Raw genomic sequence first — 27231 nt, forward strand, 5'->3', positions numbered from 1 at the left:
TACTTTAAGAGGCCATGACCCTCACCCCTCACCCCTGGGACAGGGCAGCACTGTCACTGCACACCCCTCCCTCCCACCTTCCCTCCCTCTGCCCAGGAGGGCCTGACATGGTCCCTTGGAGTGAGGGGGCCAGTATCTAAGAGCAAGAATGGGCTCCCTGCCAGGGTGGGGAGGAAAGGGCTGGGCCTGTCCTTGTGGTTCTCCATATCTCAGGTGGATCCTCTTGTCCCTTCCCTCATCATCCCCCCATACCCAGGCCTGCAGGCTGACACAGGAGAGCCCGAAAGATATGGTTCCATCAGGAACACCCCTTCCCACTCCCTATTTGTCAGTTTCCCAATGTTTGGGGTACAGTGAAAGAGAGGGAAGTTGGGCCTATGGCTGGGGCCTGGTGTGTCCTTATTGGCAGGAAGGGGAAGGGAGAGCTCCCCCAACCCTCACCCCCACCCCCACCCCCACCGTCTCAAGCCTTAGGCCTTTAGCTCTTGTGGGGAGGCTGGGAGACAGAACTTGTTGGTATGGAGACAGGCTGTGTGCCACACTTGGTCCCAAATGTGGGAAAGGAGTCAGGATATAAGGCAGGACACAGGTGGTCTTGAAAGTGGAGTCACTCCCTGTCTTCTCGCTGCCTCTTCTTGCTGGGCTCTGGGCAGAGCTCTCTTCCAGTTATACCTTTATTGCTGACTGTGATTCTGCGCTCACACCTAAGCCTGGGCTTGGAAGATACCTGTCCTCCCTTCTCTCTAAGATGTCAGTCGGCTAAACTCACTCACACTGAGCTGCAAAGGACTGATAACCTCTTGCTACCATTCTTCCCTAGAGATTCATGGGGGTTCATGGGCCCAGCTCCACATTTCAGAAGCCACCTCCAGCTGGATGATGGCTGGCAGAGGACTTCCGATGCCTGAGTTGGGCTGACCTTGGCTTGGCTAGTCTCTGCCCTGTAAGAGAAACACCTGAGGCTGATGCATTAGGACTTTATTTGGGGTGAAGATGGAAAAGCTACGTGCAGGCTAGGCATGTCCAGGATGTCAGGGTGGGGCTCCGAGGACACAGACAGCAGGCCTAGAGCCGTGTGACAAGGTAGCAGGTGCGGTGGGAGGCGGAGAGAGTCTTGGTGACAGCACAAGGAGGGGTGGGAGGTCTTCGGAACAGAGCAGAGGGCTGGGTGGGAACCAGCACACCCACTGCCCTGCGCCTGTCCCTGCCCTCCCTTGATTTTAGGGGGCCACTATGTGTTACCTGGGGCCCAGGCTGAGGTGGGGAACTTGGGTTCGATGGCTGCCCAGCCCTTCCTGAAGCTGTGGGAGGAGGAGAGGGTCAGAGGTGGGGAGTGGTCCTCCTCCCAGGGACCAGTCAAGGTCACTGCACACCCTCCTGCCTGTTTCTCCTCAGCTGGGGTGGGATGGTGTTCTAGGCTTCAGGGGTGGGGCCTAGAACCCTTGGAGCTGGCAGGGGCTCCAGAAGAGGGGCTGTTACCAGATTGGTGCTGGAATGCCTTTGGGAGTGCCTTCGGTTCCAGAAATATCCCAGGACCTTGTCTCGGAACACCTGGAGGCAAGCAGGATGGGAGGTGGCAGTGTACGCCTGCCCCCTCATCCTAGGGGCCCTGATTCCCACCTCCCACCCCCTGCAGTGGGGGCCCTGGCCCACCTCACAGAGGTAGTCTAGGATCTCGAGGATGGTGAGCAGGCTGGCCCCGATGAACAGCCCCATCTGGCCCCCAATGTCGCCTGTGGAGACAGGGTCACCCTTCAACTCACAGCCACCTGCCTGCCCACACCTCCCCAGCCCTGGGGGCCCTGCACACACACCAAGCAGCTCCGACATCTCATAGGCCTTCTTCTGTTCCACGGTCTCGTAGTTGAGGGCCTCGAAGAAGATGTCCAGGGCCAGCACATTCTCCCTGAGGACAAGAAAGGCCTCAAATGTGTATTGGCCACCGCCTGGTGCCCACTGCTGGCAAGAAGCAGCTGTGGGTTCTCCCACTCCTTTCAAGAATCCTGGGAGGGGCCAGGCACGGTGGCTTACACCTGTACTCCCAGCACTTTGGGAGGATGAGGAGGGAGGATCTTGAGGCCAGGAGTTTGAGACCAGCCTAGGCAATATAGCGAGACCCCCTCTACCCATCCCCCGCCATCTCCATTTTTTAAAAGTAAAGATTAAAAAAGGAAAGGAAAAAAAGGTCCCTGGGAGGGGGCGTCAGCATCCCCCGGGGGGCAGAAAGGTTAAGCAACCAGCACGGAGCCCCAGAGCCAGTGAGGCTGCGGAGGCTGCCTCCGCCCGCGCTGTGCGCATGAGAGCTCCGGCTTGCCCCGCTCCGCCCCGTCGGGAGCCCCCGGCTCGGAGGAGCCCGCCCGCCCCGCACAGCTCACGCGGAGGAGCCCGCCCGCCCCGCACAGCTCACGCGATGTAGGCCTCGCTGCGGTTGAGCTTCCGGGCCAGGAAGCGCGCGGCGGCGCGGCTCGGGATCCGCACCATGGAGAGCTCCTTGGCGTAGCGCGTGCTGGCGCACGGGCTGGGGCAGGCGCATGAGTCCTTGCGAAGCATGGCATCTGCGGGCCACCGGGCCGCGTCAGCCGCCAGCTGGGCGGAGCGGGACGGACGGGAGGTGGGGGAGCCCTGCCCTTACCTATGGCCGGGTGGGCACAGTTCTTGTACTGCTGGGGGCTGCACACTGGCGCGTCGCCTGCGGGTGCGGGGGAGATGGCTTCAGGAGCAGCCCCAGCTCTCTGGGCCCTGCCCACCATGGGACGAAGACCCCAGCCCCTCACCTGGCATGTACATCATTCGGCAGCCGCACTTCCGAGCCACGTAGCGGGTTTCGCAGGCCAGGCGACACCCCATTAGGGTATAGGGAAGGCTGGGGCTGGGGGAGCTCAGGGGATCAGAGGGCTCTGGCTCATAGTTGGGGTTCAGAGATGCTGAACTGCAGTCGCCCCAAGGCGGTGGCAGGAAGCTCAGCTGTGGGGGGACAGGGTTAAGGAGACTTCCCAGAGAGCGTGAGAGGTCAGCTGGGGAGAGGCCCCTGGGCAGGTCTGAGGAGCTGAGGGTTTAGGGCCCGTGGTGGTGTGGGCTTGAATAATGGGTGTAGAGGCACATGGGAGGGTACCTGCTGCTGCTGGCAAGAAACAAAGGTCTGGTAGCCCGGGGACACCCCCAAGCCCAGCTGGTCGATGATGGGCGGCTCCTCCTGGCTGTGGATCTGCACTCGGATCCCCACCTCAAAGGGGGTCTCCTCTGTCGGAGACGGACCTATGAGGCCTGAGACCCTGTGGTCAGGTCTCCTGCCCAACCAGACAAGACCTCTCACTGCAGCCCCCTCTCCCCAGGACAGGGATGAACCAGCCCAGCCCCTTTCGCAGGTTCTGGGGGAACACCCTGATGCCTCCTCTCCTCCTCTCCTTCCCCTAGCCTTTTGCACCCCATCCATGCCCTCCCCCAGCCTCATTCATGTGCTCCCTACCGTTGTCCCTCCACACAGGTAGATATTCCTCCTGCTGCACGTCCAGCATGATGTCCAGCCCATTGCCCATGCCACCCCTAGTAGTGGTGAGCAGCTCTGCCCCATCGGCACCAGAGTTAAATGTGTAGCACTTTCCCATCCGTGTGAAGATCTGGGGCGGGCAGACAGGGTGATGGCCACCTCCCCCAGGCAAGCACGTGGTCATGGGACCTCTCCCCACCTCATGGTATGTTTGCGTCTCTTCTTTGAACACTGAAGCCCACATCTCAATGCCCCCAGCCCCACGCTCCACGTGGGCACATGTTGCAGGACGCTCTTGGGAGCCCATCGACCCAACTCCTCCTCCCCGCCAGTCCCCACCAAAGCCCAGGGCACAGCCTCCAGGTTTTCCGTGTTTCTCTGGAGACTGGGAGAAAGGAAACGGGCCCCTGTGGCTGTCCTCCAGGGCTGGCAGTATGTTGAAAAGGTAGAGGGAAAGCAAGACCCCCTCCTGGCAGAGACAGGGGTCTTCTGCCCCAGAATGGTCCCACCAGGGAGGACCTCCAGCCCCAGTAGCAGGGCCACCATGGGCCAGACCTCAGGCCTAGGGCCAGCCAGGGTCAGTGTGGCCTCACATGCTCCCCCCGGGCTGGGAAACAGAGACAGCCCCAAGGAGGACAGCTTCCTGGGCTGCACGGAGTGGCATTGGGGGGTGGGGAGTCCGTGGCTGGTAGGAAGGAAGAAGTCCCCTGGCTTTGGGGGAGTCTACGCTGGCTAGGGGATTGTGGGTGCTGGGCAGGGACGGCTCGGCTCTCTGGGTCCCTGGCAGGACAGGTAGGGAGGTCAGCTCACCATGGTGAAGTTCTCAGGCCCACAAGGTTCGCCACGGAAGCGACAGTCCAGCAGCATGTCGTCCAGGGAGTGCCCAGCACGGGCATAGAGTTGCGCCATGTCAAAAGTGGGACTGGGCATGAAGCCGGGCGGTGCGGGGGGCCGGCCCAGGGCGCGCAGGAAGGCGGGGTGCTCTGCGGGATCCAGGCCCAGCAGCGCAGACCCAGCCCAGTGCAGGTCGTTGGGCGTTAGGCGCGAGCGGCGCAGCGGGTTGATGTTGCACAGGGTAACGGCCGGGAAGACGAGCCGGTGGCTTTCTCGCTCATCCAGGGCAGTCTGGTGGTGGAATTCCCTGTAGTAGCGCACTCTTTCAGCCACCTGGTAGAGGAAGGTGGCCACTGACAGGACCACGGCTGCTGCCCACATCCCCCGGCGCAGGCTCAGGCTGCCTGGCCCGAAGACGTGGCCCAGCCCATGCATCGAGCAGTTGCTGGCAAACACGCGGATGTCGGAGGCCGGCCGCTGGGCCTCCTCTGGGCCTGAAGTGGGCTTCATGGCCAGAACCCAGGAGGGGGGCCAGCTACAGAGGCTTGGAAGGAGCGAGAGAGGGTCAGTCAGGGGGCTGAGGGGGCTAAGATAGGATTCAGGGGGCCAGGTAAGGAGAAGAAAGGAGAGGGTAGGAGAGAGCCAAGGTTGGGAGGCAGGGAGGCACTAGCCTGACAGGATTGGAGGAGGTAACCTGGCTGGTCAGGTCCCACTCAACCTTCCCGAGGAACAGGCGGTGGCTCCACTGGGCTAGACACTGGGCTGGGGACTCCGCAGCAGACCAGGTGGGGCACAGCTGACTGTGGCAGGCAGGGGCTGCGGAGCGGTGCTGAGGTGGTGCTGAGCCGGCGCTGCTGCAGAGGATTGGGTTTCAGCAGTGAGGGAGGAAAGGGGGCCGGCAGAGCAGTCTGGGGGGTAGGGGAGGTCCCTGGGGCCCCAGGCTGAGCCATTAGTGCAGCATGGAGGGGGGCATGGCTGTCCAAGACGAGAGCTGCCAGGAGGAAATCATAGTGATCCCAGGGAAAGCTCGAGGGAAGTCCAGGGGTAAATTGAGCCTAGAGGTGCCTTGGAGGCCCCCTAGGCTCCGAGTTGCAGCCCCTGTACACCGGCCCCGAGGGTCGGTCGCTGACCCCTGGCCTAGCTCCTCCCTCCTTTTGCCTCTCCGGCCTTCCCTCTAGCTTTACCCAGGATCATCTGTTCCTTCCCAAAGACCAGAGCTGGCTCTTGGCCAAACTTGGAAGTGGTTGGAAGGTTGGCATCGGCCAATCTCTTCTTTCTGTGCCCCCACCATCTCAGCCTACACTGGATGGCCAGGGCACTCTTCACGTCCCACTTCCAGGGCCCGTCTGTTTCCTAAGTGTCCCTCTCTCCCTAGGGAGTCAGAGCCTACCTCCCCACACTTAGGCCCTCCTGTTGAGGATGTTGGCCTCTACAATGGTTATGGGCTCACCTGCCACCCCACGTAGAACATGGGTGCCCCACCTGCCACTGTCCTGGGTACCACGGATGCCCACCTGCCACCCTCCCGGGTACAACATGGGTATTCTGTGATTTCTCATTTTACACTGCTATATCCAGGACCTGGAAAACCTTCATTTTTCCAAAGGGCTGCATACCACCCAGTATGTGCACACACCAGTTTATTGAATGACTGCCCCACTGATGCACTGGGGGTCTCCAGTCTTTCCATTACAAACAATGTTGCCGTATCATCACACAGATGTGAACTCCCAGGATGACTGCTGGGCCAAGAGACAGCTGGGTTGGTAATCTGATAGATGACACTGAATTTCCCCCACAGGAGACATGCCATTGTGCACTTCCACCAGTAATGTGGGAGCAGGCCTGCTTTGCATGGGGCTTTTCTAGAGTCACTGTGTCCATGGTGTGAGACAGCGAGCCTGCAGAGGGCAGAGCCAGCGTATTATCTGACCTAAGATGCTTCCAATGATCCAGGGGAGAAGGTAACGGGTTGGGGGTGGGGGCAGGCTCCCAGAGGGTGGGCAGAGACCTCCAGGAGGCTGTGTTACGTAGTGCAAGCTAGTGCCAGCTGACCTGAAGTGGGATGAGGACACCGTGCTGATCCATGGTCCTGGAGATGAGGTGCTGCCCAGCTCAGGGCCACAGGGGCCAGCCCAGGAACACCTGAGGTTCCAGGAGGAAGCCCTGGACCTGGGGAGGAGAGCCAGGCAGTCCTCATCAGTGTCACACTCTGCATTTGGCTAAATGGTCATCTGCCCCCATGTATCTGGGAGTGAGGTGACATTCCTTGTAGACCTGTGGGAAAGCCGGCTCATCTCCATTAATTTACTATTTTATTTTATTTTATTTTATTTTATTTTTTTGAGACGGAGTCTCGCTTTGTCGCCCAGGCTGGAGTGCAGTGGCCGGATCTCAGCTCACTGCAAGCTCCGCCTCCCGGGTTTACGCCATTCTCCTGCCTCAGCCTCCCGAGTAGCTGGGACTACAGGCGCCCACCACCTCGCCCGGCTAGTTTTTTGTATTTTTAGTAGAGATGGGGTTTCACCATATTAGCCAGGATGGTCTCGATCTCCTGACCTCGTGATCCGCCCGTCTCAGCCTCCCAAAGTGCTGGGATTACAGGCTTGAGCCACCGCGCCCGGCCATTTTACTAAAATTTATTTCTGTTCTATCTATCTTTGCCCAAAAAAGCACCTGAGGTCGCCAGGCTGACTTTGGTGGGCTTTTTTTGACCATGAGTGGTAGAAACATGGTTCCACCAACCAAATGTGTGCACACACCATGCTGCAACTGCTGGGCCACCTGTCTGTCCTCCCAACAGGACACAAGCTTCATGGGGGAAGGGACGGTCCTCATTCCCCATCGTGGGCTCAATGGCACATGACAGGTGCTTGATTAATAAACACTTTGGAAGGACTGAGTACCATGGTTACAGCACAGGCGTTCCAGTTCCCCAGAGCCACAGTGCTGTGCTTTGCAAGTATTGTACCGTAGATGATCCCACTCACACTCTCAAAACAGGCATTCACCATCAAGCACAGCTAGGCTCCCGCTCTCCACCGTGGAGCTAAGGCCGAGGCGACGTTAGGAAGACGGCATGGCTCTTGCAATCTAGCTCTTCCAGCTGGACTAGCTGTGAGGTTTCGCTCTTCTCTAGGGGGCGGGTAAAGGGCTGCATTTGGAGAAGCCAGCCAGAAGATACAAATCTGGTGTCAGAGGCATCGTGGGCAGCCTGAGGCTGGTGACTGAGCGGGTGAAGCAGAAATCGCCTTGGCTGGTTGCCTGGTGAGGGAGGGGTCAGGCCAACAAGCAGGGCCCCGGCAGGGCTTGTGGACTCGCCAGAAGCGAAGGCCCTACTCTGGGCTGCCCTAGGGAGAGGTTTAGCTGTGAACCAGCCCCAGACTCTGCTCCTGAGCCTCCACTGCCTAGAGACATAGCCTCTGATCTGTCAGGAAGTGGGATATCAAATCAGGGTGGATGTGGGCCTGGGGCTTTTGGATGGCTTGTACCCAAAGCACCATCTAGTTCTAAACCATACCCACAAGAGCCTGTGGGTCCCACTCTGGCTCCTGCACACAAACTTGAGCCACTGCTGCCTCTTCCAGGATGGCCTCCCAGCAGCACCATCAGCGCACTGCACCACACCCCTGAAAGAGGGTACCATCCTTCTTTACACAGGATATATCTCGTACACTTGGCTGGCTGTGAAGGTGCACCGCAGGCACCACCTCTTCTCCTGCCCAGGGGAGCAGGGCCCCGTGTAGTCCCACAGCCTGGGTGTCACTGGATGGGGGGAAGGATCCCAGTAGGAAGTGACAGTGGCACCAAGGTGGGGAGGGCTGGTGCATCTGCAGCAGTGCAGGGACACAAGGTCCTGCTGGGTGCCAGTTCAGCCAAGGCCCTACTTCTGTGCCTTTCCAGGCCCCTCAGAAGCCAGCTGAAGCGTAGCCCCCCATCCATAGCCTCGGGGCCACAGGCGCCCGTCACTCGGGATGTCTGCCTTCCCAAGATGCGCCTCCCAGAACTTGCAGGGGGCGCTGGCCTGTCCACAGCCGTGCCCTCCTGGACCAATTCTGTACTGGATTCTGCAGTAGTTGCTCCATTTAGTTCTGTACTTGTCAGCATTGTGGGCAGGAAGCTGAGAGCTTCAGGTGGGCATCGGCCCCTCCCATCTCCTTCAGAGCTGGGTGTTCTTGGTGTAGATGGAGGCTGGTCCACGATCTCAGTGGGTGAAAGACTCCAGGCACACAGGGCAGGGTCGGTGGAAGACAGCCAGGCAGGCTGGCGCCTCTCGTGGGAACTGGCCACTGTGGCCCCGTCCCTCCTACCCTGACCCAAGTGTTGGGCCCTGTGAGGCCTGTGTCCCTTAGGGGTGGGGGTGAATCTAGAAATCGGGACTGTGTTCACTGTGCAGGGAGAAGGGAGGGAGGCTGTTTGGAAGACGGGGACTGTGGGTTCCGGGGTGAGCCAGCTGATAGGCTCCTTCTCCCATGGTCCAGTGAGGCAGTGGGGACACAGGAGAGGGAGTCAGTCCCCAGTCTAGAGAAGTGAAGTCCTAGCAAGGGTGTGGGAAGAGCCTTAGGTTTGAATTCCCAGGCCCACTTCCAGACCCTGATTTTTAAAAACTCCCTGGGCCTGGCCAACTTGAGGCTGCTGGGTGGGGCAGGGACACTGGCCAGAATGTCTCTGAGAGGTCTGGAGGGGTCTGGGCAAAGGGAGAACAGAGTGGGGAACTCTGCCTCTGCCCATTGCAGCCCAATGACTCTGGCAGACTCTGGTGGGAGGGAGGCAGCCGGCAGGACTAGGGAGGGGAGGGAGGGATTGGCCTCCCCTGCCAGCCGCTCGGCCCCGGCTTTATTGTGAGCAGGAGCAGCCGCAGCGACTCTCCACATGCTGGCCCTCCCGGGGGCTCAGTCTCCAGTAAGCTCCCGGCAGGCTGAGCCCCAGCCCTAGCACTGATGCTTGGCAGTGACCACACCTCGGGGGCCCTTCTCAGGACTTGTGCTGTTGGCTCCTGGGGCCTTCCGGCTTTTTGGGCGGTGGGGCCACCGTCCTCGGGGCATCCAGGGCCTGCCTCCGGATAAGCTCGGCGTACAGCCCGCCTTTCTTCAGGAGCTCTTCATGGGTGCCAGCCTGGAAGATGGGAGGGAGGGGCGAATGGTTGCTCCAAGGCGTGCAGGCTTCAGAACGTTCCGAGGACTAAGCCTCTCTATCAGCCATTGGGCCCACGGTCACTTAGGCCACTCTGAAACCAATGCTCAATCTGAAAGGAACCGCCACTGGCATGCTGCATCAGTTACTGCCACTTCCCTACTTAGCTGAATTTTGGAAGAACATGATTCCCTGTCCCGCTTACAGAGCCCAAGGCTCCAATTCAGGATCCATCTCCCTGCACAAGCCCCTCAGCCTTGGCTTGAATGAGCAGCTGTGAACCAATGCCACACAGCCTCTGGGGTCCTACTTCTGACTCCCTGCACAGGTTCCTTGGCGCTGCTTCTTCTGCAACTGATACCCTGGGCAGCCAGCCCTGTTCCTCGCTCACAGCACCATACTCTTTCTGAGTATGTTTCCTTTTTGTTTTTTTTAGACAGGGTCTCATTCTGATGCCAGGCTGGAGTGCAATTGCACAATCATTGTTCACCGCAGCCTCAACCTCTGGGGTCAAGTAATCCTCCCGCCTCAGCCTCCAGAGTAGCTGGGAGTACAGGCGCATGCCATCACATCCAGCTAATTTTTTATTGGGTATTCTGTAGAGACAGGGTCTCACTGTGTTGCCCAGGATGGCCTCAAGAGATCCTTCTGCTTTGGCCTCCCAAAATGCTGGGATTACAGGCACCCAGCTAGTACTTTTCCTTTTGATCCTGGGAGCTGATGGTGAAACTATACTATCCCAGGGGACAGAGGAAGAAACTGAGGGCCTGAGAGGCCAGGGCTTGGCTGAATGCAGGAACTCCTGACTCTACATGGGATGCTGCTTCCAGAATACAGCCCCGAAGGCCCTGGGGCCAGGCCACACTTTCCTGTAACTCATTGCAGCATTGTGCCACTGTTCGTGATGAAGCCATCCTCAACCCGCTGATCCACGCCCCCAGGACGACTAACCTCCCAGACACGGCCATCGGCCATGACGATGATGCGGTGGGCCCCACGGACGGTGCTGAGCCGGTGGGCAATTACCAGCACCGTGCGGCCTGCACTGGCCCGGTCCAGGGCCTCCTGCACAACCCGCTCAGACTCTGCGTCCAGCGCGCTGGTGGCTTCATCCAGTATCAGCACTGTGGGCTGCTTGATAAGGGCTCGGGCAATGGCCAGGCGCTGCTTCTGGCCCCCAGAGAGGGTAGTGCCCCGTTCACCTGGGAAGGGAGGGACAGAGCAGGAGCCTGAAGCTGTGCACTTGAGGGTGGCCCACAAAGGGGCACAGGGTCCTTCCTGAACTCCCATCAAGATCCTCTAAGTGCCCCCCTCAGCACTGTGCACCCTCATCCTTCCTCTGACCCCCACCCCGCACTGTGCACGCTTGTCCTGCCTCTGACTCCCTCACCCCGCACTGTGCACGCTTGTCCTGCCTCTGACCTTCCACCCCGCATTATGCACCCTAGTCATGTCTCTGACCCCCCACCCCACACTGTGTACCCTCCTCCTGCCTCTGACCCCCCACCCCGCACTGTGCACCCTCCTCCTGCCTCTGACCCCCCACCCCGCACTGTGCACCCTCCTCCTGCCTCTGACCCCCCACCCCGCACTGTGCACCCTCCTCCTGCCTCTGACCCCCCACCCCGCACTGTGTACCCTCCTCCCGCCTCTGACCCCCCACCCCGCACTGTGCACACTCCTCCTGCCTCTGACCCCCCACCCCGCACTGTGCACCCTCCTCCTGCCTCTGACCCCCCACCCCACACTGTGCACCCTCCTCCTGCCTCTGACCCCCCACCCCACACTGTGCACCCTCCTCCTGCCTCTGACCCCCCACCCCGCACTGTGCACCCTCCTCCTGCCTCTGACCCCCCACCCCGCACTGTGCACCCTCCTCCTGCCTCTGACCCCCCACCCCGCACTGTGCACCCTCCTCCTGCCTCTGACCCCCCACCCCGCACTGTGCACCCTCCTCCTGCCTCTGACCCCCCACCCCGCACTGTGCACACTCCTCTTGCTGCTGGGTTGCCCCTGCACTGGCTCATCCCACCTCTGGGTCCCTCAGTCACTGTGCACACTTGCCCTGCCTCTGAGGGTGGCATGACACCTGCCAGCAGGGCTTGGTGCACTCTAAGGGAGTTGCCAAATGCCTCTCCCCAGCCATGGCAGTGCCTCAGGCCAGGATGACCCACACCCTGCCCTGTGCCTGCAGCTCCAAGCCACCTTCCCAGCCTCCCGGGTCTCTGTGGCTGTGGGGAACATCCAGCACCCAAACATGGGCTCTGGGGTCCAGTGACTCCAGGGAAGTGGGATTCGAAGCCCACAGAGGACAGCGTAAGTGGCAGCCTGGGAGCCAAAAAGAACCTCAAGGTGACAGCAGGGTGACAGGTCAGTAAGGACGCAGCCCCAAGAAGGCCCAAATGAGCAGAAAGTACTAGGATCAGAGACACAAGGAAAGTGCCATCCAAGAGAGATGTGGGAGAACACCCAGTGAGGACAGCTGGCATCTGGACAGTATATGCACATGGCTGGAGGAGCCATCTAGAATACGATGGCTGGGCTGGAGACACTGACCCCACAGCTCAGAAGGCTGGTCTCAGACTGACCAGAGTTGAGAAGCTCAGATATCCCTGCATCCTGAGAAGTGCTGAAACACTGTGCAACAGAGCCAAGAAACTGGCCGAGAAACATGGCCCCGAAGGCTGGAAAAAGACCTGGGAGCTCCACACATCAAGCTGCAAGGTGCACGCCCTGCAGTGCCAGGCTGCGTGTTCCTAGTTCAGAACCACCAGAGCCCTCTCCTGGGGCCCATCCAGTCACCCCGATTCTAATGAGGAGAAACGACTTTAGAGATGAAAATCTCAGGAAGGAAACAGGAGCCAGAGGGGGATGGACGGTGGAGAGGAGGCAACCCCCGTTTCTTCTGTTCAGTCTGGGGAAGTGGCAGCTTTTTAAACTCAGTGAGGACTCCAAATACCATGCATCACTGTGTCCCTGGCCAGGGGCCTGTCACATGCCCCCTGTCGCATTCTCCAGTTCCTCCTGGAGCCCGTCCTGTCTCTGCAGGCTGCTTGGTCTGCTGGTGCTAAACCACATTGGCCTGGACTCCCCTGTCCCCACAGAACAACTCTGTCCCCTTTGGCTGTGGTTCTGGTCTTCCCTGACACAGCTGTCTTTCTCCCCAGCTGTCCCTGCTGCCCTCAGTCCCGCTGGGCTGCTCACTGCTCCTGCGGAATCCTGTGTCCCAATGCCTGACCACCTGGTTCCCGGCAGACCCGAGCACCTACCAACGATGGTGTTGTAGCCCTCGGGGAAGCTGGTGATGAACTCGTGAGCATTGGCTTCCCGGGCGGCTGCGTACACCTCTTCATCGGAAGCTGCCAGCTTCCCAAAGCGGATGTTTTCCATGATGGTCGTCCCAAACAGGACGGGCTCCTGTGGGTGAGGGGTTATGGAGACAGAGTCCACAGAAACATTCTCTTTGCCCCAGAAACCTGAGGGGCCACCATATACGTTGGGACATTCCATTTGGTGGATTACATTAGGATCTCCTGAAGAACGAGACGTTCAAAGTCAGAGGTGAAGTGAGGACGCAGAGTGGCCCCCAAAGGGAAGGACAGGTTGACCTCCTACCAAGGACCCAGAACCCTCCTCAGGAGCAGGAGTGGGAGGAGCTGGCAGGGCGGGGTGCTGGGAACTGGGAGCTTGCATTTGCCTTTCTTCTGCACGGGCACTCTCCCTGGCGGGACAGCAGGCATGCCCTCTTCATTCACGGCCCTCGAAGGGAAGGGTGGACCCTCGCTGGGCAGTGCCACCTCAAGCAGAGGGAGAATAGCTGCGGGCTCAGCAACTCCACCACGGGCTTCTCTAGACCTGGATGCTATAGGATTTTCGAGAATCCCACGGATTCCCCATCTGTGTAGACTGTTGTAAATGGGGACAAAGCGTCCCTGCTCTGGGAGACCAGGCAGAGCTGTGGCTGCTGCTGGGACAGGGATGCCTCATCCAGACAACAGCCGAGGACATGTGAAGAAGGCCAGGAGTCTCCTGAGAGCAGCAAGGGTGATGAGGGTGGAAAGAAAAGAAAAGGCACCTGAGGACTAAGAGGGGCAGGGCCCAGGGGAAGACGGGCAGTGGGAGCCAAGGGCTGCCCATGTGGCCCCGCACCTGGCTGATGAAGCCGACAACCTGGCCCCGGAGCCAGGAGGGGTCAAGGGTGCGCAGGTCCCGCCCGTCCAGCATCACCACGCCTGCCGTGGGGTCGTAGAAGCGCTCCAGCAGGGAAGCCACAGTGGTCTTTCCTGGGGAATTGGGTTGAGAGGGCGGGAGGCCAGGGATTCTGGGGATTGTCCCAGGAAAGAAGGCCCCTTGTGACAGTGGAGGAAGGGACCCCACCGGGGGGGCAGGGCTCACTGCTCCCCGCCTTGCTCTGAGTGGCTGCTAGAGAAGAGTCAGAGGGTGAGGAGAAGGTGGTGGGCTCCCCTTACCTCCCCCAGACTGGCCCACAAGGGCCACGATCTTGCCAGGGGGCAGCGTCAGGGTGAAGTCTTTCAGCACCTCGAAGCCGGGGCGGCAGGGGTAGCTGGGAGGAGCCGAGAGACCCCCAGTCAGACCAGGCTCCCAGCCCTTGTTGCCCGGGTCCCTCCTGAAGTCTCCCTGTAGCCCTCTGAGAGGGCCTGTTTATGGGGGGCATTAAGCCAGACCTCCACCCCCGAATCCTCTCGCCTCATCCTCAGCCCAGGGACCCATCCCCACACCTGCTCACCCGTGCTGACCTGAAGCAGACGTTCTGAAACGTGACGGAGCCACGCAGGTGCTCTTTGGGGATGCAGCAGCCCCCAGACAGTGGGATGCAGGGGCTCAGGGCCATGTACTCAAAGACCCGGGCGCCTGCACTCAGCCCCCGGACCACCTGTGGGAGGGGATCCAAAGTCCGCAGAGAGGCAGGAGTGGGGGTGACCACAGCATCTCCAGAGAGTGGCCGTGGCTCTGGGCTGGGGTCTCCCCAGCTCCTCTGCCCGCCCACACCCAGTCAACAGGTAACTCCCACAGTGGCGCACACATGGCACAAACTCCACACCCCAGGCCCTCCACCCTACCGGCCACTCACCTGACCAAACAGGACAGAGAGGTTGGCCATGGACCTGGCAGAAGAAGGAGAGAGGGTTGGAATAGATGGGAACAAGAAGAGCCAGAGAGGAGGGGAAGGAAGCCATGGTGGGGTGGGGGAGCAAGGAAGCAGGTGGCCTGTGGCCAAACGCGGACTGCTCCTGCACCATGGGGGTGTGGAGCCCTGGGACGCAGCAACACCAGATCGCTGAGCCCTGGCTCCCTCCTTGGCCGGATGAGGATGACAGCTGTCCCTTAGCCCAGCCCAAGCCCCAGGACGGGGTGCTCCAGGAGGAAATGGAAGCGAAGGCACAGGCCTCTGCGGGTGTCCTCCACTGCCCTGGCCTGTGGTCTGCAGGGTGAGGCCTGTGCACACATGTAGGGGTGATATCGGCCCATGAGGAAGGGAGTCCAGCTGACCCACAAACTCCCTGCTGTGCCCTGAGGATGCGGAGGCCGCCACCGTGAACACAGATCAAGGGTGCGTGGCTCACAAGGGGAGAGCAGATCTAACACTGCAGACGCTTGGGGAAGCAACGACTTCGACTGACATTTAGGTGGAAAAAATGATGTTACATCTTTTTGGAGAAAGAAGAAAACAGAAGACACTGGGTCACAGGGGAACTCTCGGGAGAACCCAAAACAAAATTCCCTGAAAAAAACTTTTCTCATGAGCTTGCCCTGCAGGTGAGTATACCCACAGTGTTATCTGTCTAGACAGTGGGTGGCCTCCTTTGCCCCGGCAGGGCTGGGGTAGGGCTGGCCGGCTGCCAGGAGGCTGGGGAGGAAGGTGAGTCACTGGTCCCTGACTGGCCTGGCTGACCCGTGACAGTGTGTGTATGCCTGGTCCCCTCCTTAAGAAGAGGAAAGACTGACTCCCCAGCAACCCTTCAGCTGCAGACTCACTTCTTCCAGCACTGGGGTGGGGGTGAGTGGGAGGAGCCTCAAAACCCAAAAGGAAAAGGTCCCAGTGGACTCAGCACAGTCAGCACTTGCTAAAGGGAGCGGGGAGGCTCCAGGCAGGAAGGAACCAGCCCAGTCAGCTATCTGTTGACGAGCAGGGGAACATTCTCCACCTGGCAAAGGGGCTGGGCAGCAACTGAAATTCAAAATGCACATGACTCACTGGAGTGCGATGACCCTGCTCTCAGGGGCCATGGGCTGTGGGCTACGGGCCTGTTCTCAGGTGAAGCCTGGCCCTGATTCTGATGAGGCGGCTGGGCCCCGCTTGCTGTCTGTCCAGGCGCCTCCCCATCTCCATCAGGAGTGCTGAGGATGGGCTCATAGGTTAGGCTGCCTGAGGCAGGCTGGGCCATCCTGCTCCCCTCTCTGCCTTCTCTCTGCTAGACCCCAGTGCCAATGCATGGGCCCTTGGCTTAGCTGGCAGGACCCAGTGGGAAACACACCAGCTGCTTTATGCAACAAACCCAATTCCCCCAAGGTGGGTGGGGAAGAATCTCCACATAGCCAGGGCTAGAAGGACCCCCAAGAGGATGGGTCTAGGGCCTGTGGCTGTGGGAGCAGCCAGCGAAACAGCACAGACAAGCCCCTGGGGGTTCTTGTGTGTGTCATAAAATTGCGGGATGGCCAAGCAGTACGGTGAGAGGTAAAGTCAGAGTCTCAGCCGGGCACAGTGGCTCACGCCTGTAATCCCAGCACTTTGGGAGGCCAAGGCGGGCGGATCACGAGGTCAGGAGATCAAGACCATCCTGGCTAACATAGTGAAACCCCGTCTCTACTAAAAATACAAGAAAAAATTAGCCGGGCGTGGTGGTGGGCGCCTGTAGTCCCAGCTACTCTGGAGGCTGAGGCAGGAGAATGGCGTGAACCTGGGGGGCAGAGCTTGCAGTGAGCCGAAATCGCACCACTACGCTCCAGCCTGGGTGACAGAGTGAGACTCTGTTTCAAAAAAAAAAAAAAAGTCAGAGTCTCAGGCCCTAAAGGGGAAGTGGGGGCCCCGAAGCGGGAGGGTTGGGGCTGGACAGTACAGCCACCCTCCCTACAGGGAGACTGTCCCACCATTGCCCACCACAGAGGGCTAAGGGGTGATTTTATTAAGGGAGCCACTGGGCTTTTCTTGTTTTTTTTTTTTGAGACGGAGTCTTGCTCTGTTGCCAGGCTGGAGTGCAGTGGCGCAATCTCAGCTCACGGCAACTTCTGCCTCCCAGGTTCAAGCGATTCTCCTGCCTCAGCCTCCCAAGTAGCTGGGACTACAGGCGTGCATCACCATGCCCAGCTAAATTTTGTATTTTTAGTAGAGACGGGATTTCACCATATTGGCCAGGATGGTCTTGATCTCTTAACTTCATGATCTGCCCACCCTGGCCTCCCAAAGTGCTGGGATTACAAGTGTGAGCCACCATGCCCGGCCGCCACTAGGCTTCTTATGGGTCCTCAAGACTAAAACGACTGTCCTGTTCGGTGAGGCCAAAGCTCTGGTCAAGGGAAGTGGGTCAGCACTGAGCAGGGCAGGCAGTGGTGGAAGCAGCCTCCGCCAGGCCCCATCTCTGTCACAGGGAGAACACCTGAATTCCAAAGCCACGAGGGAATAGCTCCCTGGGCTGGAGGAGGGACGAGGCTGCCCCGGAGGCCTGAGCCCAGGACCAGAAAGGGTCTGAACGTGTTCAGATGAGAGAGCATCGAGCAGAAATGGGGCCCACGAGGGTGTCCGTGCATCTGTGGAAATGGGAGGAACATCTCTGTGGAAGGTCAGGTTTAGGGCTGAAAATGGGAGCCCGTCTCCATCCGCCTCCCCCTTCCTGGGACAGTACACCCTGCAGGGAGGGCTTCCGATCCGGTGGACACCCACGCAGGGGTGCACCATGCAGCAGGGGGACGACACATGCCTCACAGAATGGGGTGGGGGCCCGGGAGGAAGAGCAGGGGGCTTGTTGGGGAGGGAGGGGGCGGCAGAGGTGATGCACGGTTGGTGGAGACAGGTCTTCACCCTTTGATGATCTGTTGCGGCATATTTACTATCCCATTATTTACCATATTTATGTAGAACTGGTTTTGTTTAGCTTGGAAAGAGATCGGAACGGGGAGGCCTGCCTTGAGCTCTCTGGTGATCGGCTCTGGTCACCCCAGAGGCTCAGCTGAGCGGGTGGTTTCGGACCAACGCAAAGCAATAAGCTATAAGGGTGGGGTGTGTGGGGACAGGGGTCAATTTGTCATCCCTGGAAGTGGCAGGCATAGGGAAGGGCAGCTCACAAAGCCTGTCAAGGATGGTCCTTCCATGCATAGAATGTCACAGCCTGCAGCGGAAGAGAATTCGGACAGGCTGCAACACGGAGGAAGCTGAGGACACAATATGGAGTGACAAAACGCAGTCACAAAAGGACACAGTCTGACTTCACTTATAGGACGTCTCTAGAGTTGTCAAATCATAAGGACAGAAAGTGCAATGGTGGGTGCCAGGGGCTGGGGGAGGGCGAATGGGGATTCGCTCCGCTCTGCCAGATAAGAGTTCTGGAGACGGACGGCGGTGCCAGCCACACAGCAATGTGAGTGCACCCACTGCCAATGAGCCGCACGCTTCAAAATGGTTAAAATGCTGCATTTTATGTTATGTGTACTTTACCACAGTTAAAACAAATTTTTAAAAACCTGTCAAGGAAACTTCTGGGTCCTTTGGAAGGCTGAAGATGACAAGCACCTGCCTGCTGCAGCGCCACTGCCCTGGCTGGGAGGGTTGTTATGGTCCCTGAGGGGCTCTCTCTCCCCGACCCTATGCATCCCTAGGGGAGCTGGGCAGGCCTGGAGCCGCACAGCAGTCAGCCCCCAGAGAAGGCTGCACCCATGTCCCCTGACCCAGCAGGGCTCTGGAGGGTGGCAGGGGGATCTGTAGCGATGGGAACGGCCCCCACTTACCTTTGTACTGTCTGGGAGGCCACCAGGAAGGACATGAGGTCTCCCCCTGTCAGCTGCTGTCCGGCCACAAGGGAGCCCCCAATAAACAGGGTACCCAAGACCATGCCTGCAGGAGAGGGTACAGTGAGGGAGGACGAAGTAGGAGCAGAGGAAACAGCGCTGGGCCTGCTCTGCCAGTGCTGGCTGCGAGAGTCAGGTGAGGCACATGGCTGGTCCCAGCCCTGGCTTCCTCCTCAGAAGAGCAAGTCGGGGTGGGCACGCCTCCATGGCCTCCTCGAGGGTGGCCCTGTGCGTTCCGCATGGGACCCCACAGCTGGGTTGGGACATCGGCACCCTCCCTTTACCTGCAAGAGTTAGCAGCTGGCCCGAGGCGAATGCAGGCAGCCAGCAGATGGAGGGCGGGCCTTTGCCTGCCTTGGCTGCTCCCAGCTCCTCCCCAGCCCACAAGTGCCCCTCCAACCCCCAACTGGCTCACTCACAGTTGAAGGCGATGTTGGAAAGCCCTTGGAACAAGGCGATGCCCCGGCCCAGCTCCTCTGCCCGGCAGCGGCATGCTTCCAGCTCTGCCCCGTAGCGCCTGGTGACAGAGGCCAGTGCACTCAGGAGGCAGCTGGGCTGGCACGAAGGGTGGGCAGGGTGTGGGGGGCATCTCTGCTTTGTGCTTCGCCCTCCCAGGACTCACTCCTCTTCCCGTTGCTCCATGGCGAAGGCACGCACAGTCCGGACGTTGCCCAGGGCCTCATCTGCTACGCCCATTGCCCTGGCGATCTGCAAGGAGTTCAGGAAACGGGACAAGGAGTCCAGGTTGGGGAGAGGGAGGAGCTCCAGGGAGTGGAAAGAGAAACGGTGTGGGGAGAGTGAGGAGGATGGTCAGGAATGCTGGTACCTGCTCCTGACACTGGCGAGACAATTTGCGGAGGCCGGAGCCCATCAGGGTGCCCACTCCCATCAGGGCTGGCGTGGCCACCATCAGCAGCAGCGTGAGGCGTGTAGACAGCATGGACAGGGACACCAGGCAGCCTGCCACCTGGGTGCAGCTTCGCAGCCCCTAGGGAGGGGGAGGGAAGGCGGGAGGCTACAGCGTCCGCACCATGACAGGAAGGACTTTTCCAAGGGTCAGCTGGCTGCAGCTCTGCACTCCCAAGGCCAAGGCCCCAGGTCTTGGCCCCTGGGAGGCCCAGTGGCAGTCCACCGGTCACAGTACATAACCCTAACTTGGCCAGTTTGGGTGCGAGCAGCAGGCCTCAAGAGGCCGAGTGAGAATGCTATGAACTGTGGTATCCTTCCCCTAGACAAATCCCAGCTTGCTTCTCTTTCTGTTCTAGGAACTGAACAAAGAGAACCGCATGGCGGTACACCAGTGACCGCCTAGGCCAGTGTGTGGCACAATCCCGCAGCCACAGAGTCAGTGGGGGAGGATAAGGGGACGGCATTGGTGTTAGGTAGGCAATGGGCGTAGCAGACGAGGCCCTGGGCAACGTCCAGACTGTGCGTGCCTTCGCCATGGAGCAACGGGAAGAGGAGTGAGTCCTGGGAGGGCCGAGCACAAAGCACACCCTCTGTGCATGCTCAATGCTTGTCAGCAATCCAGGCACTCTGGGGACAAGGCAGGCAAAGTGATTTTGCTCTTGCCAGGAAAGGCTCTTGTCTGAGTGCTTGGGAAGGCTTTCCAGGGAAGATTCGGTTTCAGAGCAGTGGAGAAGCAGCCTGTACTGACCTTGGACACTGCCTCTACACTTTCCTTCCATGAACTTCCATGGTCCCTCACGCATGGCCTCACCAGGCAGTGGGCTTCTCGAGTCAGCGTGCGCCTGTCAGCCCAACATCAGGGCTGGGGCAGGCAGGGCTGGCCTGGCGAGTCCACGTGGGAAAGTGTGTGTGTGGATGTGGAGGGGCCACTGGGCCACTGACCTGGGAGATGACGAGCTTGAAGGATGACTTAAACTCCTGCACATCAGTCGTCAAGCGGCTCACCAGCTGCCCTGTCTTATTGGCGTCAAAGAAGGCGATGTCTTGTCTGGCATGGGACATGGACCAACAAGCAGGGAAGAAGAGGGAGACATTACTTCAGGATGAGGCCCCACCCCCAGGCCCCCTCGGACCATCAGTCACCCCAACTCTGCACCCTGCGGCTGGCAGTACCGGAGCAGGGAGCTGAAGAGGGCCCTCCGCATGTCCACAGCCATGCGCTCGCCAATGTGGGACAGCAGCACCAGGTACCCGAAGGTCAGCAGTCCCTGCGAAAGAGCCCAGTGCACTCAGGGATGCCTTGGGTGGCTCCTCGGCGGCCCCCAGCCCCACTCCCAGCTGTACCTGGACACCATAGAGGATAAGCAGGTGGGTGCTGAGTTTCCGGGACTCAGTCATGAAACTCCCCACGTGGTCCCTCGTGTACTTGGCCACAATCTCTACCAGCTGGCCCAGGAGCAGGGGGATCTGTACATTCACTAGTGCCGCACCCAAGGCCAGCTGGAATGGGGAGGCAGAGGGTACAAATGTTTTGAGTGGGGGTGCCACACTCCTCCCCAACCCCAGCCAGATCTTGGCCCTTCCTCTCCCACTACTGAGCCCTGCTCTTGTCCAGGTCGTGGCTGGTCATTTGGACCTACATCAGTGCCTCTCAGAGGTTCAAACCCTGGCTTCCAGCCCCCACGGACCTCTGCGCACCCAGCCACCCAGTGTTGATGCCCCGGCACCCCTGGCACCCTGGCTAGCCCTCACTGCTCCCGTGAGCTCTCCCCTGAGAGGCAGCGAGGCAGGAATGCCATCCCTTTGTAGCTCTGGGTCCTGCCCTGTCCCCAGGATGGAGAAGTGGGGAAAGCCTCACCACGATGGCTACCCCCAGGGCCAGCAGGTGGGGGCGCAGAAACTGCCAGAAGAGCTTCCAGTTAAAGCGAGACCCCACGACACGGGGTGTGGAGCTGGCAGGAGGGGCCTCTTCTGCCTCACAGAGGGCCACAAAGTAGAGGCGGGGACACTTACTCAGTACCACGGGGCCTAGCAGGGATCCCCCAACCCAGCACCAGGCAGAGGGGCTCTGTCTGGGAGCTAGAGGGGCGCGAGGGAGGTGGGCCCAGAGCTGGGACCGCAGGTGGGCCACGGCCCGGAGGAGGGTGGAGCTGCGGTGGCCATCAGAGTACCTGTAAGGAGAAAGAGGCATGGATGGCTCAAGGCTCCAACTGCCCTCCAACTGACCAGCATACCCACGGGGCTCTGGCCGAGCCCTCTGGAAGCAGCACTTCCTCTTCCTTCAGCCCCTCACCCCTGCCCTTCCCAGGGCTCTTCTGAAGCAACTTCAGTTTCTAAGACAGACGTCCATGGGCAAAGTCACAGAGGAATGAGACGCTGAGCAAAAAATCGAGTCTTTTGTCTTATTCCCCTGGGCGCCTCTCAGGCCACAGCCAGCCAGCCAGGGTCCTCGCAGCCTCGACTCCAGGCTCTGACAGAATGACAGACTGAAGAACTGCATGGCACATTAGATGGCCACACACTGCCTGGACAGGAAGGGGCCGGGGGTTTAAGGGACTATGGTGCAGAGGTGAGGAAAGAGAGCTGCTCCTGTGCCCGGCACGGGACTTGCTCACAGCAGCCACCAGGGCAGACATGGCTCCACCTCCCGGAGCTAATGGGCCACTTCCCTTGATCCTCACCAACCTGGGAGGGAAGTGCCATTATTCTCACTTGACAGATGAAAAAAATCATGTGGAGCTAAGAAAGCTGAAATAATTTGTCCCCAGGCTGCAGAACCGGGACGAGTAGGGAAGTGAGTCTGCAGTCTGACTCCAGCACCCAGACTGTCTCCACTCTGCCAGTGTGCCGTGTCTTCCGATGTCCCAGGCCCGTTACCCCACCTCCCCTCCCCGGCCTGGGGCACCATGGACACACACTCCTTCTCCACAGCTGAAGGAGCAAACAGAGAAAAATTCTAATAACTTATCTTGTCATCTTGAATAGGCCAATTACCTTCTCTTTCCTTCAGCTGCTGCATCTATAAAATGCTAACATTGATTCCACTATTCTAGACATTTTTTAAAAAATTTATTTTTTTTTTTTGAGAAAGAGTCTCAGGCCGGGCGCGGTGGCTCAAGCCTGTAATCCCAGCACTTTGGGAGGCCGAGACGGGTGGATCACGAGGTCAGGAGATCGAGACCATCCTGGCTAACACCGTGAAACCCCGTCTCTACTAAAAATACAAAAAAAAACTAGCCAGGCGAGGTGGCGGGCGCCTGTAGTCCCAGCTACTCCGGAGGCTGAGGCAGGAGAATGGCCTAAACCCGGGAGGCGGAGCTTGCAGTGAGCTGAGATCCGGCCACTGCACTCCAGCCCGGGCTACAGAGCAAGACTCCGTCTCAAAAAAAAAAAAAAAAAAAAAAAAAAGAGAAAGAGAGTCTCGCTCTGTCACCCCGGCTGGAGTGAAGTGGCATAATCTCAGCTCACTGCAACCTCTGCCTCCAGGGTACAAGAGATTCTTCTGCCTCAGCCTCCTGAGCAGCTGGTACTACAGGCACGTGCCACCACACCCAGCTAATTTTTGTATTTTTAGTAGAGACGGGGTTTTGCTATATTGGCAAGGCTGGTCTTGAACTCCTGACCTTGTGATCCACCCACCTCAGCCTCCCAAAGTGCTGGGATTACAGGCATGAGTCACTGCACCTGGCCTATTCCAGACATTTTGAACCTACTGTGTGCAGGTGCTCTGCTTGGGTGATGGAGAGGATGGAGATGAACATGACAGCTGAAGTAACTCCCCTCACAGTAGTCATGCTTGAGTGCAGGAGACTCACAGTTAACTGGCAATCAGAGGCACAAAACAGCTTGAAGTCCTGCTCCTCCTTCTCCTCAGAGGGAGTCAGGAAAGGCCTTCTAGGTGAGGCCTGAGGGGGAACAGGAGGCCAGGCACAGGTGGGGGTGCGCTATAAAGGGGAGAGCTCTAGGCACAGGGAAAGTAAGTGTGAGTGTCTGCAGTGAGAAACGATGGGAGAGAAGTTTCAGGAATTGTATGGCTGAAGCCTGGCCTACAAGAAGAGAGAAGAGACATGAGACTTGGGGGGAGGGGCAGTTTTCTAGTTCTTATAAAGCTCCTGGACTTGGGGGGCAATAAGGGTCGTGGTGATTCTTGGGCTGAGGTGTAATAAGATCAGGTTTGCATTTTAAAGATCACAGCATGGCCAGGTGCAGTGTCTCATGCCTGTAATCCCAACACTTTGGTAGGCTGAGGCGGGTGGATCATTTGAGGCCAGGAGTTCAAGATCAACATGCTGAAACCATGTCTCTACTAAAAATTAGCCGGGTGTGGTGGTGTGTGCCTGTGGTCCCAGCTACTTGGGAGGCTGAGGCAGAGAATCACTTGAACCTGGGAGGAGGAGGTTGCAGTGAGCCAAGATCATGCTACCGTATGCCAGCCTGGGCAACGGAGACTCTGTCTTGAAAAAAAAAAAAGATCATAGCAGAGGGGTGTGGGCTGGAGGCAGACAGGACTGGTTGTAGGAAGCAGAAGTTATCCAGCCAGGAGAAGAGGGTGAGATCTAGAAGATCTAGATGAGGTTACTGATGGGGAAAGGCTTTAAAAAAGTAATAGTGTGAGCTTTTCTCTTTACCATCATGGCCTTTCACATCCCTAGACCCTTCTAATTGCAGTCTTCACCTCATCCTTCCCTTGTTATGCCTTTTGCCTACATGAGGTCTTCTCCCACCCCATTCCAACGTGCCAGGTTTTTATGTCCTGTTTTCCACTGTGTTCTTGTTTCTAGCATAAAGATAGAGATGCTTACTCTCCTTCTGCCTTGTGTAACTGTCCAGTTTTCCTATTACACCATGTGTTTCTGAAAGGCAGGAAATTATATCTTAGATAGCACTGGCAGAACTCTGGTACATAATAGATGTTCTGCAAATGTTTATGTTTGTTGAGCACATGCATGCCCTCATTAGAGGCGCAGGACAATCTGACCTAACTACTACAGGGTTTTGCAAATGTTTACACTTACTGTGGCCTACAGCAAGAAACATATCTTACATTGCAGCCCAGTACAATGAACACATATATACCACACAAAATGGAAACGCTTCACAAAATAATATTTTCTCTAATTCTTAACATGCCCCTTGCCTCCCCTCCCTTCCCCCTCCCCTCCTCTCCCTTCCCCTCTCTTCCCCTCCCTTCCCCACCCTTTCCTTCCCTTCCCTTCCTTTCCTTTCCTTTATCTAAGACAGGGTCTCACTCTGTTGCCCAGGCTGGAGAGTAGTGGCGCTATCTTGGCTGACTGCAACCTCCACCTCCCAGATTCAAGCAATTCTCCTGCCTTAGCCTCCCAAGTAGCTGGGACTACAGGTGCCCACAACCATGCCTGGTTAATTTTTGTATTTTTAGAACAGACAGGACTTCACCATGTTGGCTAGGCTGGTCTCGAACTCCTGACGTCAAGTGATCTGCCTGTCCCGGCTCCTCAAAGTGCTGGGATTACAGGTGTGAGCCACCACACCTGGCTAATTTTTGTATTTTTAATACAGATGGGGCTTCACTATGTTGGCCAGGCTGGTCTTGAACTCCTGACCTCCAGTGATCTGCCTGCCTTGGCCCCCAAAGTGCTGGGATTACAGGTGTGAACCACTGTGCCTGGCCTACATTTACATTTGTTTATTTATTTATTTATTTATTTATTTGAGACGGAGTCTTGCTCTGTCATGCTGGAGTGCAATGGCGCAATCTCGGCTCACTGCAACCTCTGCCTCCTGGGTTTGAGCAATTCTCTTGCCTCAGCCTCCCGAATAGCTGGGACTACAGGCGCGTGCAACCACACCTGGCAAATTTTCATATTTTTAATAGAGACGGGGTTTCACCACGTTGGCCAGGCTGGTCTTGAACTCCTGACCTCAGGTGATCCGCCTGCCTTGGCCTCTCAAAGTGCTGGGATTATAGGCGCGAGCCACCGCGCCCAGCTTATATTTACTTTTAAATGGTACTGACCAACTGAATTCATTTCATAATCTATTGAAAAATACTGACTAATGAACACATATATACTTGAATATTATTTTATGTCTTTCCTTGGGTTTTTCTCTGGTTTAAATAATATCAACACCCTTCCTCTTTCCTAAGGACTGTTTTTAAACCTTTCAATAATTTAGCATGGTCTTTTTCCAGCTTCTTGCATTGTCTCCAAACTAACACTCTAAGAAAGGCTTGGTCATTGCCAAGAGCATATGGATTACTTCCCAGCACCAAGACTTCCAGCTCCAGCTCGATCCAGCTCTTGTCCTCCATCAGTCAGATGGGCTTTCCAAATGACACAACTCCATATCCACCTGCCCTTGGGAATCTTCTATGTTTGGCCCCCAAGTAATTCGTTGTAGGATTAGAAAGGACAGCCAGGTGAGGTGGCTCACGCCTGTAATCCCAGCACTTTGGGAGGCCAAGGCAGGCAGATCACCTGAGGTCAGGAGTTCAAGACCAGCCTGGCCACCAACATGACGAAACTCCGTCTCTACTAAAAATACAAAAATTAGCCGGGTGTGGTGCACGTCTGTAATTCCAGCTACTTGGGTGGCTGAGGCATGAGAATTGCTCAAACCCAGGAGGTAGAGGTTGCAGTTAGCTGAGATCACGCCACTGCAGTCCAGCCTGGGTGACAGAGCGAGACTCTGTCTCAAAAAAAAAAAAAAAAGGAATCAGTCCCTTCTCATAAAGCATTTACATTCCAGTTGTAGTTTCAGGGTCCTTGTTTGTTTCTATCTGTCTATCTGTCTGTCTCTCTCTCGACCAACCTGTGTAGAGCGTTTCTCCAAAAACACACACGTACAAGTTATTAGACTGACTTTTTTTTTTTTTTTTTTTTTTTGAGACAGAGTCTCACTATCTATCACCCAGGGTGGAGTGCAGTGGTCGTGACCTCGACTCACTGAAACCTCCGCCTCCCAGGTTGAAGCGATTCTCCTGCCTCAGCCTTCCAAGTAGCTGGAATTACAGGCGCGTGCCACTAATCACGGCAAATTTTTGTATTTTTTGGTAGAGACGGGGTTTTGCCATGTTGGCCAGGCTGATCTCAAACTCCTGGCCTCCCAAAGTGCTGGGATTACAGGCGTGAGCCACCGTGCCCGGCCTATTAGATTGGCTCTTTATCCCTGCTGAACATCTCTAGCCCTTTTCTTCGACTCACTTTGAATCCTGGGAGCACCACTACGTTAAATGTCTCTTGATACTAATAAGAATTTTCCTCCAAATCGCCCAATCAACTCGGGGTCCAGGAAAGGCGACCCCTGGTCGAGAGTGCGGACTGGGCGTGGTCACAGACCCGGAGCGTTCCCTCCTTCTGGCTGACACGCCGATGCAGACGCCGGAACCTCCTGCTGGCGCCTGGAGTGTCACTATAAATAACTGAGACCAATACCCGCGGAGTGACATTCCACCCCGGCAGGCCTGGCCTACAGCTCCCAGCAAGCCTCGCGCGAGCCCGCGGACTCCATCTCCCGGCGGGCCCGGCACTGCCCTGCCGGCCGGTCAATGGCCCGCGCTGAGTAGGTTTTTCCCTTTTTACCTGACAGCTGAGAATGTCTGGAAGCGGAGGGGCACTAGCGGCCTGCCTGGGAATGGGCCACCCCGAATCCCGACCCGAAATAAATGCACCAGCATGCTGGGGCGCGAAAACAGGAGCAGCCGGCAATAGCACTTTCACCCTTATCCCATTGCGGGCTCCATGTTGGCTGCCGCCCCCATCCCGACAATCCCCTCGCGCCTTGGCGGTGATTGGTGAAAAGACACATCAATCTCGTTTCAAGCTGTGACTGGAGGGTACGTTGTCAACCCCCTCTTTTCGGAACTG

At 57.9% G+C, this 27231-nt stretch overlaps 3 protein-coding genes across 6 annotated transcripts; all 3 read right to left on the reverse strand.

Moving 5' to 3' along the window:
* Window positions 1-963: 963 nt before the first annotated feature.
* On the reverse strand, window positions 964-4975 carry ASIC3 (acid sensing ion channel subunit 3). Of its 3 annotated transcripts, none has more exons than XM_050785954.1 (11): window positions 4298-4975; window positions 3467-3617; window positions 3113-3240; window positions 2775-2964; window positions 2633-2689; window positions 2408-2555; window positions 1815-1906; window positions 1654-1733; window positions 1480-1551; window positions 1243-1301; window positions 978-1144 (listed from the first exon to the last, which is right to left on the reverse strand). In XM_050785954.1, the coding sequence occupies exons 1-11, from the start codon at window positions 4829-4831 to the stop codon at window positions 1066-1068; spliced, it is 1590 nt and encodes a 529-aa protein (XP_050641911.1). In that variant the 5' UTR covers window positions 4832-4975; the 3' UTR covers window positions 978-1065. The 3 variants fall into 3 exon arrangements, with proteins under 3 accessions (XP_050641909.1, XP_050641911.1, XP_050641910.1); XM_050785953.1 differs by having other exon boundaries at window positions 1032-1164; XM_050785952.1 differs by lacking the exon at window positions 1243-1301 and having other exon boundaries at window positions 964-1144.
* Window positions 4976-5034: 59 nt separating this feature from the next.
* Window positions 5035-8849, reverse strand: LOC126951631 (uncharacterized). Its single transcript, XM_050785932.1, has 4 exons — window positions 7842-8849; window positions 6377-6493; window positions 5958-6222; window positions 5035-5175 (listed from the first exon to the last, which is right to left on the reverse strand). The coding sequence occupies exons 1-4, from the start codon at window positions 7928-7930 to the stop codon at window positions 5035-5037; spliced, it is 612 nt and encodes a 203-aa protein (XP_050641889.1). The 5' UTR covers window positions 7931-8849.
* A 232-nt stretch (window positions 8850-9081) lies between these two features.
* Window positions 9082-27157, reverse strand: ABCB8 (ATP binding cassette subfamily B member 8). 2 transcript variants are annotated; one of them, XM_050785830.1, is made up of 17 exons: window positions 26947-27157; window positions 24187-24237; window positions 21243-21555; window positions 20729-20884; window positions 20558-20652; window positions 20327-20432; window positions 19302-19463; window positions 19098-19183; window positions 18895-18992; window positions 18416-18521; window positions 14547-14580; window positions 14212-14348; window positions 13924-14018; window positions 13604-13737; window positions 12724-12871; window positions 10406-10656; window positions 9082-9436 (listed from the first exon to the last, which is right to left on the reverse strand). In XM_050785830.1, exons 1-17 carry the CDS (start codon window positions 27039-27041, stop codon window positions 9296-9298), a joined length of 2208 nt encoding a protein of 735 aa, XP_050641787.1. In that variant the 5' UTR covers window positions 27042-27157; the 3' UTR covers window positions 9082-9295. The 2 variants fall into 2 exon arrangements, with proteins under 2 accessions (XP_050641787.1, XP_050641786.1); XM_050785829.1 differs by lacking the exon at window positions 24187-24237.
* Between the last annotated feature and the right edge of the window lie 74 nt (window positions 27158-27231).

This window comes from Macaca thibetana, chromosome 3 (genome assembly GCF_024542745.1).
Source record: "Macaca thibetana thibetana isolate TM-01 chromosome 3, ASM2454274v1, whole genome shotgun sequence".
Taxonomy (NCBI): Eukaryota; Metazoa; Chordata; class Mammalia; order Primates; family Cercopithecidae; genus Macaca; species Macaca thibetana.